At 46.3% G+C, this 11489-nt stretch overlaps 1 protein-coding gene across 1 annotated transcript in view; it reads right to left on the bottom strand.

The window, feature by feature from the left end:
- Window positions 1-8956: 8956 nt before the first annotated feature.
- TEKT3 (tektin 3) overlaps window positions 8957-11489 on the bottom strand; it is a 30064-nt gene continuing 27531 nt past the window's right edge. The window contains exon 8 of the mRNA XM_074342123.1: window positions 8957-9299. Coding sequence (XP_074198224.1) covers window positions 9083-9299 — 217 coding nt within the window. The 3' untranslated portion in view covers window positions 8957-9082. The remainder of the gene's footprint in view (window positions 9300-11489) is intronic.

Below are 11489 nucleotides of genomic sequence, written 5' to 3'. Positions count from 1 at the left end.
ATTTGGCATCCATGTCTTTTCAGCACCTGGCGTGAAGGTTTCTGCAGGAAGTACAGGCTGTACTTTCCACACAGACTGCACTGGGTAAAAGGCACTCAAATGAGCATTCGAATTTAGGACTGAGTTTTGGCTCTTTTTAAAGCCTTCCTTCAGGGCGCTGATAACATCAGTCAAGGCCACTTCAGCAGTGCCCAGGGCTTTGCACATGGGGGATACCTTAGCTATGTGTTTGGCAATTTATGAGGATTCTTAAAGAGATGAACACTTGGTGCAAAGGACGTACGGCAAGAATTGGACTCTCTCCCGACATTTGGGGATTTTATGATTACCAGAGGAATAGACAGATGACAGATTATTGGGTAGGCGGTGTTTTAAAACTGCAACCAAATCATGCCACAGAATTTGGAAAATTCAAAAGCTCAGCTCAACCAAAAAGTGCATTGTTACCCCAGAAACGTATCCCCGTTTCCCTTAAATTCCTGTGTCCTCTGGCCCCGCTGCTCCCACCCAGAGACCTGTTAAAGTTATCTGCCATCTCCTTCACGGCCTTCAAGCCTACTGGTCTTCCGCCTGCTGTGACCCCTTACAGGTCGCCACACTGCCTGGACCCACCTGTGTTCTCTCCACTGCCCTCCCTGGCCCTCCTCTGACTCTTCTGGGGGCACCTTCTCTGCCCCACCCCTTGCCTTGCTGCTCTTTGTGCACAATCTGTACACGCTGCTTACCTCCCCTCTCCCCCAAATCCAAAGAGCACGTCATGGTTTGGCTTACCCGCCTGTGTTCACCAAGCACCAGCTGAACATTCTCACGGCTCCGTCTGCCTTCAGTTAGCATCCTCCTGATCTGAAAATGAACTGCTAACTGCGGATTCTCCTAGAACAGTCTCCATCCTTGACGTTCCAATGCCACCATGGTCCCCAGTGCCTCCAGGACATCTTCTGGCTGCGAGAGAAAGGAGCCTCTACAAGATAAAACCTTGACACACGGTTTTCCAGGAAACCCTCCCACCCTTCCTCTCTGACCGCCACGAGCTTATTTTTCCTACTTCCTGCCTCCTCGGTAGCTTCCACTGAGGAGTTCATGAAAGCCTTCTCTGGCTTCCTGCTGTCAGTGGATCAAATCTAAATGTCCTAGCCTGGCCCTCAGGACCACCACAGTCTGCACAGACTTGGTTTGCAGCATCCGTACTCACTGCTGCCCGGATCTGGATTTCAGCCTGGACTCGGACTCTCAGTAGCTGCGTGGGCTTGGGCAAGGCACTTAGCCTCACTCTCACCAAACCAGGAGAAACTGGAGTGGCTCAGCCGGTGGGGTTTGCCGCTTGTAGCCTGTGTGTGTCAGGCTCTAAAGAACCTCCAGTGGTCAAGAGCCTTGCCTGAGCATCACAGACCCAGAACACAGCCCACCTGGTACCACGGCACTGGCCTCCCCTCCGGGCTCCTGAGGGCGAACACCGGGACCCTCCTTTTTTCTTCTTTGCCCTTAGAAGTCAATGAAGTGATTCTCTCTTCTCATTGCTCATCCCCCTCCTTTTCTCATGATCATGAAAGTTCGTATTTACTTATAAGGAAAGTGTTATATGTACATGGCGGTGTATCCTATACACGGTCACGTGCACAAAGCCTGTGTGTACCTGGCTGCGTGTTTTTTATCTTTAATTGAAGTCTAGTCAACTTACAATGTTGTGTTAGTTCCCAATGTACAGCAGACTGATACAGTTATATTCTTTTTATATTCTTTTTCATCACAGGTTATTACAAGATACTGAGTATAGTTCCCTGTGATGTATAGTAGGATTTTGTTGTTTATCTATTTTATATATGATTGTGTGTATCTGCAAACCTCAAATGCCCAAGTTATCCCTCCCCCACCTTTACTCCCTGGCAGCCATAAGTTTGTTTTCTCTGTCTGTGAGTCTGTTTCTGTTCCATAAATAAGTTCATTTGTGTCATTTTTTCACATATGACTGGTATCATATGGCATTTTTTCCCTCTGTTTCTGGCTTATTTCATTTAGTATGATCATCTCTAGGTCTATCCATGTTGCTGGAAATGGCATTGTTTCATTCTTTTTTGTGGCTGAGTAATATTCCATATTGTGTGTGTGTGTGTGTGTGTGTGTGTGTGTGTGTGTGTGTGTGTGTGTGTGTGTATACACCATATTTCTCATTCTTTTTGACCCAATGGAGCTATTTTATTTCTTGGCATCCCCATAACATTCACTACACTTAACAGATGCTCCGTAAAACGTTACAAATAAATGGTTGCATGAGACCAGCCAGTCATAGCATAGAAGAAAGATTACTGAGAGTCAGAAGATGTGAGCTTACGTCTGGATTTGCCCTACTCTGGCTCTGTGACATGGAACCACTAAACAGCTTTCCTGAGATTTAGTGCCCTAAATTTTCCTGTGGACCCTTAGGCAGTATTCGATAGCAACAAGTGGCTGGTTGCTACCATTTTGGACAGAGAAGATGTAGAGCCTGCCCATCACTGCAGAAAGCTCTGTCAGACAGTGCCGACAGCAAAAGTACCACCAGAAGAAGATGCTGTGGCTGGAAATAATCTCATAAAATAGTATTTATGGGAAATGCCTAGAGCAGAAGCTTCACTAACAACAGAAACATTAACTGGAAGAGACAGCAAGTGTCTGTGGTGTGTCCTCCACGGCATCTGGGAACTGGATTAGTGGGGATTCAGACAAGCAACTGAAAAACCTCATCGTATCATCTGGGACTTAGCTGAGCTCCAGGAAGAGGGAAGCATAGCCCTACCTCATGGGAGAGTCCAAGCACAAGTCCAAATCCCTAATCATAGTCAGCTGGTTCCAACCAAACAGTCTCTTCCAACTTTGGGATGACGGGTTTGGCTACCTGGGTGTCTGCTCAGACCTTCAGAACGGATGCCCCGCTACACTCTAGAGGCTAACCGCTCTTAACAAAACAACATTTCCCAGACTGTCTTGCAACCCCAGCTGCAGATGTGAGGGGCTGCACTAACCAGGCTGTGCCCGTGTGAGGCCTGATGTGGGGTCTCAGCTGTAGGGGAAGAGAGGAGAGATATAAGGTGTGGATTTTGCCCCTGAAGATGAGGAAGGTATGTCCTGGGGGTTGGGAGCTGCATTCACCACTCCCTGATTTGGCAGAGGCAGCTTTCTGATTCCAATAGAAATAGTTCTGGATGGAGTAGCCGGAGAGGTGGCTTCTCAACTGGATGGGAGTTTTCCTGGTCTGATAAAGGCGTCTTCCTTGGTGGCCTGGTTTAGCAACGTGGTCTGAGATTTAGGAAATCAGCCAAGAGTCTGTTTCTTCAAGAAACAATTTAATACCCAAAGTCCCTTTCTGTCTTATACAGATAGATTCTTCCATCATGAAGCTGACCAACAGAGATGATCATTATTTCAACACCCATGGGTCCTTCTGTCTCATCCCTGAGTCTCTGAGCGTCCCCCTCCCTAAGAGATAAACATTAGCCTCTCTTCTTGAAGGATGAACAATAAACACATCTCAAAACTTCTCTCCTCCTTGAAAGTAATTACACATCCTGAGTACCAACCAGTCAGAACTCTGATGACCCTCGACATTCTCCCTAGACAGCACTGCATCTGCAGGTTTGGGGTTTTCATTGACTCCTCATCTCTGTATTTCACACTTAGACTCCCTTCTATGTCTCCTAACACTGTTACTCCACAACATTTGGTCCTCATTTTATTAATACATCCCTGTGTATCTGGAGCTCCAGGCGAGCAAAGAAATATGTCGTGAGCTAAGGGTCTTGAACTCCACAAGGTCAGATGAACAGAATCCAAACCAAGGTAAGAAAGGGAGGGACCTCGTTCTAAATTCTCCTTTCTCTCAAGAGGAAGTTAGCTATTTCTGAAGCTATAACTCCCAGCCCAGGTGACAGCCCAAAATGCACACATACGGGAAAGAACCTATTTTAGTTAACTGGCACCAAAATGCCGCTAAATGTCACAAAACACAATAAACTCTCATTTGGGACTGAATGTTCTTTAAGGGATATATGCTGCCAAGACCCAGGCCCAGGGAGGGCAGTCCGACGGTCCGTGAGCGTCCGCGGTTTCCGCTAGCAGGATGCTAGACAAGGCTGATTTCTGGAATTGAGTTACCTTCTGTCCTATAGTTGGAGAGTTTTTCCTTCTATCTGCCAAAACCAAGTTCACGCGCAGATATTATCCTTAAATTTTAGTTAAAGACAGAATCAAAGAAGTTTAGATCTAAGACTTCACCATTGTTCAAAAGATGATACCCTCATTGAATAGCTGTTGGAAAAACTAACACATTGGTTTTAAAATAATTTTCTTTAAAAAAAAAAAAAACCCCTACAACCATTGATAATGTCTAATTGATTCTAAACAGAGTTCCTTCCTCCCTCTACCACGATGCTACCAGGGTCGCTTTTTGGTCACAGTGAACAAGAGCACGGTTGGAAGGTCCTTGCTAAAAGGAAAAAGTTGGCAGCGGAAAGGATCTCTTATATTCTCTTAGCAAAATTAGCAAACAGCCGGGTCCTGAGGGGGACGAGCCGTTGATCACAAAAGGCAAACCTTCCGATGTTGGGAGAGAGAGATCTGAGCTGAGGGAGAATTCAGAACTGTGCAGAGCGGAGATCACAGGATCCGTGCTGCTGCGTGTCCGTCCTGGACCCCTGCTGACTGGACCAGCCTTCGGACCTCTAGGTCCTTACCTGTGTGGCCTCAGAATCCTTCTCAACACTCCAGAGAAGGGTGGCTGTGTTCTAGAGCTGGTCCCCAGGGTAAAACAGATTTTCCGTCCTTGGTGGAGAGAGTAGGTGTTGTCTCTTTTGCCCAGAGTGCGTGAATACACAGGGTTCAGGGAACACCGTCAGAACATCCCGCACAGAAGGCTGGCCTTGGCAATCTCACCACCAGCGGTGGACCCAGCTCTGCTGGGAACAGTTCACAGGCCGGGACTAGAAGAGAAGAGACCAACAGGGCAATCTGGGGACCCCAAAAACGAGGAACAACTCCACCTCCTCCTGCACTGGGTCAGCCCTGCCGACGAAAGGAAGGAACCCATCCCCATTTTCAGTGCAAAACAAAAATTATAACCTAGAACCCGACCCCACCACAGCTATTTACAGCATGAACTTGGGACTCAAAAGTGCCTGGCGAGGTGTTTATGACAACACTCTCCAGCGACATAAATGGAAATTACTAAAATTATAGGTGCCGTGGCTATTTAGGGGCAGTTACACACATGTCTAAATCTGAATGATGCTTGGGTGGGTGGAAGCCTGTGGCATTCCAGCAGCCCTTCTTAAAGCCACGTGATATTAAAGATAGTTGGAGCCTGAATGTATAAAGCCAGGTCACGTGTTGATCCTTGCAGACCTGTGATCCTCACACGGGATCCCACACTTGGCTGGTCAGGTCTCCAGCATTCGAGTATTTGCTGCAGCGTGTAAGCCCAGAAACCCAATGTTTATTTGTGGCATTGAGCCTTGCCCACAGTTTACCAAAATAACAAGAAAACGAGCCTTTTCCTATGTCTGAACGACATTTTCTTCCCATCACATTCCTGTAATGCTGGGAACGCATGTTTAAGTAAAAGGACTCCACACTCACATATTCCTCGAAAAAAAATATGTATATATATATATAAAAAACAAAAATGATCATTCATGGAAAAAGTCGGCAAGATTTTCCCCAAAACATGTAACAAGTGAGACGTGGAATTTATGTTTATTCTCACTACTGTCTAAAACCGATGCCCACCAACACTTGATTGCTCTAATTGCTGAGTGTTTCAGGGGCACTTACATATCTTTGTTTCCATTAGAAGCAGAGGGAGAATGACGAAACCTACAATTTGATTTCTAAAATGATACACTGAGGCTGCGAAAATAACCCTAGTACAAGTTTATCATACTTTCTGTTTACCAGCATTTTGAGATGCTTTGTGAAGTTGACCAGCCAATGTCTGCTGAAAAAAATCCTTTAAGAAACAGAGAGACAGAGAGAGAGAGAGAAATGGGGCTTGGGGTTAATAGACAGTGGTTAGGGCAGAGCAAGGAAAACCCAGGCAGGAAAAAATGCTAACAGAGAGAGAGAAGGGTCTTGCATCCACATGCAAGGTGCCAGCAGTGAGACGTGGGAGAGGAAAGAGAGACCCCGGCCCTCCGGTCATCTCATCTTCCCGTTCTGGAGCTTCTGGATCAGAGCGAGCTCTCTGCCCCACAACAGATTGAATTCCGGATGGTTAAGTGCAGTTAAAGAAGCCATGAAAGGAATTAGAAGACACCGTAAGTAAATCATCTTGGGGTGAGGGAGAGCTTTCCTGGTGTAACTCCAAAGAAATAAATCATAAAGGAAATGTTTACACAGTTCACCCTCCGAACATTAAAAACCATAAATGAAGTGTAAAGGCCAGGGGCACATGCAGAATATATGTTCAGTACCTGTGATGAAGGGGTCATATGACTGATACTGAGGGAACCCTTAAAAACAAATAAAAAAAGATACAGACGCAGGGGAAACAGGTAAGTAACAAGGGCAAGCGGTTAACAGAAGAGATTCCAGGGCCCATGAATAACGTTCTCCATCACTGCTCTCCACAGGCGAGATCTGAAAGCAGCAAGACTATTCTGATTCCGTAGGAAAGAAAGATAACAGGGTTATCAAGATGCAGAAAGACACGCCCTCTCCTAGGCGGCTGGTGGGAGTGCCAGGTGACATAAACTTCCAGGAGGGCGACTTAACAAGCCACCATAAAAGCCTTTGTCGGTGTGTGTACAACTTTTGATGTCATGGTTCCCGATCTAGGAACTTACCTTAAGGAAAATATCAAAGATGTTTGCCAACACTTAGCTAGTAAGACTAAACCATGGTTACATGGTGATAAAGAAGGGCCAGGCACCATAAAAATACCCAACAATGGGGACTTGGTCTCAGACCATTCTAGAACCTCAGTATAATGGACTATTAAAAAGCCGTTAAAGTGAAGCTGTGAGAAGAGGCTTAATGACATGGAAGGAGTATGTATTTTCACATGGGAAAAGCACAAACTAGCCGAGGTGAGCTGGGCACGGAGAATGAGGTCCGTCACCAGCAAGTGCTTTGTAAGGGCTGCTTTATTCAGGATTCCATTTTTGCAAGGAAAATATGCACAGAAATAAGGAAAATAAATACAGAAATAAAATACAGGTATATCAAGGCATCTAGTGAGTCTAGAAATATGGAAGATTTTTATTTTCTTCCTTTGCATGTCTGTGTCTCATCTTTTTGTTGAAGTACAGTTGATTTACAGTATTAGTTTCAGGTGTACAACATAGTGATTCAATATTTTTATAAATTATACTCCATTTAAAGTTATGGGATTAACAGATACATGCTACTATATATATAAAGTAGATAAACAATGAGGTCCCACAAGGAACTGCATCCAATATCTTCTAATAGCCTAAAATGAAAAAGAATGTATGTATATGTAAAACCGAATCACTACGCTGTACACAGAAACAGACACAACATTGTAAATCAACTACACTGCAACTGAAAACATAAAAAATAAGTAAAAATAGTCATTACAGCATAGCGGCTGTATTCCCTGTGCTGTGCAGTATGTCCTTGACACTTACTTATTTTATACAGAGCGGTCTGTATCTCTTAATCGCTCACCCCATCTTGCCCCTCCCTTCCCCCTCCCTTCTTGTAACCACTGCTTTGTTCTGATGTCTGTGAATCTGTTTCTGTTTTGTTACATTCATTCATTTTCTTTTTTAGATTCCAGTAAAAGAAGTCAGACAGAGAAACATGAATATGTTACTGCTTGTATTTCTGGAACTTCCGCAAATGGTATTTATCGTTTTGAAAGACACTAAAGGCAGAGTTTTAAAAGGTGATGTTGTGCATGAAGAGCTAATGACATGGAAGCCCATTTATAATATTTGAATAGGGAGAAGGAGATTACAAGTCAGCGGTGTGGCCCCAAATATTGTTATTAATTATGAATTTAAATAGAAGCCTTACATGCCACACCTACTTGCAAAGAAATATAAATAGTGCAAGTTACCTATGTAAATAAATGTTATATACACATATAAAAGTCACACAAAAAGACTGAACGCACATACCATAAACTGCTGGCAAACGTCAGGGACTATTTCTGGGTGTTGTGATAGTGAGTACTTTTGAGGGGTTCTGTGTGTGTGTGTTTTCTCTATTTTCCAAAATACGTATCAGTAAATGTTAGTGATAAAGAAAAAGTTATTTAGGAATAAATCAATAACCCTGAGATAACACAGAGCCTCCTAGAGCGTAAGCAAAGTGCGGATTCCCAGCCGACCTAGCACCCAAGCCTCCATTCACCCTGGACTCGGCATCACTCGCACATGGAGAGGTAGCCGGTCCCGCCCATTTCCTGTAACACGTTCTGCATTTCTCCTTCCACAGCCATCTCTCCGGCTCCCTTTCCTCGCTCAGTCGTTGCTTGACAAGGCCGTGTCCCTGCGCAGAGCTGTGCGTCACTCCCCCAACTCCTGAACCTGGGGGTGAAGCCCCTCCCCCTTTCCAGTCGCCCACCCTATTTTCTCATATGCACCCACCTGCGTTATGACTCACAAACTGGTCTCCCTACCACTGTCCCCGTGCAGCTAACTTTTTCCATCTTCGCCCTTGCTCAGACTACCCCGACCACCACCTCCCCACAGACCTGTCCCCCTCTGTCCGCCTTTCCCTGGAGGCACAGCTCAAAATCCGCCCTGGGGGGATTCCTGACCCCACGGCCTCCGAGAAAACACATTTCTCCTTTCCGGCCCATTCCTGTTACACAGAGAACACCAAAAGCACTGCGAATAATCTTGTTCACCTGGTCTATTACATTGGTCATATTTCTCTAGCCCAGAAGCCCAGTAAATCGTAGAGAATTAAGGTCTGGACACAAACGAAAGGTTTTCCAAGACAGGAGCCCGGTACATGTCTATCAATACGATCCTTTAATAAAGTGGGTGCATCAGGGCTCATGCCGTGCGCGCACGCGCCCCGTTTCCGCCTTTCCTGCTCCCGCGGGGAGCCGGTTGGCGGGGGGGTGGGGGTGGGGGTCCTAGCAGAAGCCCACCAGCCGCAGGGTGCTGGGGAAGCTCTTGCGCATGCTCATGCACTTCTCCTGGTCGATGTACAGGGTGTTGGCTTTGACCGCCAGGTCGTGCTCCAGGGTGGCCTTGGTGTGGACCAGCGACTGCAGAGTGTCCTCCGCGTCCCTCAGGCGCTGCTGCAGGGTCTGGATGGTGTCGTCCACCTCGTGCACCTCGCTGACCAGGCTGCGTGGGCAAGAGGCACCCGTTAGGCTAGCGGAGGTCACCCTGGCGTTAACGCCACCAGGGGCGCCTGGTTAACTGACTTCCCACTGCTCCTGCGGCTGCTGGGCTGGGCCCACGCCAGCCGCGAGCCGCACACGGGTCCCACCAACGGCAGAACTACTTCAAGTCGCAAAGTCGCCAAGGACGCAGCACCTGTGCATGGTCCTCTCAGACCAGAGCCCCTCCCGTGGTCTGTGCCCAGAATCCAAAAGGCACACCAAGCACCTCTGGGGGACACCAGCAAGTGTTCCTGCACACATTGCACACGTATGTGAAACATGACACATACAAAGAGGGGAAGCTTTTCAACATCTGACGTTTTTTAGCAGTAAAGATGGGGAAAATCCAAAGAGCTTAATCGTTCTGCACGTACTTTCTCACTGAAAATTGTTTATACAGTCGGGAAGAGGGAGGGCCCAACTTTATTCAGTGGCTAGAACTCAGCCCTACCTGCTACCTATCCTGCCAGGGTGGAGGGTTAGTGAACCGGGCACTCTGCCAGTTACAACAACGCCCCTCCCCAGAGCACCGCCCCCGGAGCAACGCCTCAGGCTTCCAGAGTAAATATCGAAATGACAAAAACCTAACAGACATGACACTGATCATGCAGCAGTCAGCCACCCAAACCATCAAACAAGTTACAGCTCTGATTCTGCTGAGAGAGAGAGGAAAAAGGGCATCGTTTCGCGGGGAGAGTCTAGCAGCTCCTTGTCCGGTTATTTTAAATGATACTGTTTTGATTTTTATGTCTTTGATTATTAGCGAACCTTTCCTAAGTATCTGCCGGCATTTGCATTTTTTCCGTGATCTGCCTCTCTCTGTCTTCTGCTCATGTTTCTACTGGGGGTCACCAATCACCTTAAATGTTCGCAAAGAGCTCTGAAACGATTAGGCGTATTCATTTTTTCTGTCTGTTAAGCTTGTGGCAAATGTTTTCCCTAATTTGTCTTTCGCCTTTTAATTTTGTTCATGATGTTTTTGTTATAGACAAGATTTCAATTTTTAGTAAGCTAAATCTTTCTTTTTCTTTGTGATTTCTTCTGTTGTGTGTCTATTTAGAAACTCTTTCTCTTCAGTTAAGCAAGGACTCCTTTACCCACTGATTTGGCCAGTAACATCCAAAGGATATGGCCACGTGGTCAGTCAAGAAATAGACTAGGAAACAGGTTTACAAAAAGGCAGTAATGGGTGGAGGGTGTGGCTCAGTGGCAGAGCACATGCTTAGTATGCACGAGGTCCTGGGTTCAATCCCCAGTACTTCCAGTTAAACAAATAAATAAATAAACCAAATTTACCCCCCCACCAAATATAGAGTGTTAAAAAAAATTTTTAACTGGCTGTTAATTCGCGAAATCTGGAAACCCCACCACAGGAGCCGATACAGTACAGGCCCAAAATGGGCTCTCGCAGAATATTAATTCAAGATGACACCTAAGCCACAGTCTTTCTACTCAAAACCCTCTCCTTTTCCTAAAGGACAAACTGTCAGTGCATCTAAGGAGGTGCACCGAATCAGTGTGGTTCAGGTTGGGGGGGGCAGAAAAGAGGCTCTTATTTTGCACCCCGTATAGGTCGCTGGTGTTTGAATTTGTTTCAAAATCAGAGCGTATCCCTGCCTCACGTGTGAGTTTAAACAAAGTGAAGACTTTGACATAAAAGGACGAAGGAACGGCTTCCCCATCGTGTCATCCTGTGCTGAACCGCATCATGAGAGAACAAGGGGGACCGTGAACACCTGACGGCAGTGGACACTGTGGCCAGATGACAGAATACTACGCAGGCGGCACTTTCTAGAAAAGAATTAGCTCTTGCCTTGGGGAGGGAAACTCAGAATCGGACGCTGGTTGGCAAAGTCAGGATGTGGAACCCTCCTGCCACACCACGGAGATTCTGTTCACGTGCCGGGGGCGGGTCACACTGGTTATCCACCCAAGGCAAGGGGGATTAAGGACGGTTTTTATTTTTTTCCTTTCATTTTCTGATTTGCTATCAAGAACAGATACAACTCTTAAAGCCAGAGAGAAAACAATAAGTAATTTTCAAAAATGAAACACAATTTCTAGGGACTTGACCTCTCTGACCTCTAGAGAGGGGATGGGAAGCGACCCGGCTGACGGGCAGCGCAGCGGGCAGATGTCGCAGCTCCGTCCG

The sequence above is a fragment of the Camelus bactrianus genome, chromosome 16 (assembly GCF_048773025.1).
Source record: "Camelus bactrianus isolate YW-2024 breed Bactrian camel chromosome 16, ASM4877302v1, whole genome shotgun sequence".
NCBI classification, from domain to species: Eukaryota; Metazoa; Chordata; class Mammalia; order Artiodactyla; family Camelidae; genus Camelus; species Camelus bactrianus.
Note: the sequence above shows the minus strand (reverse complement) of the source record. Positions and strands in the feature narration are given on the sequence as shown.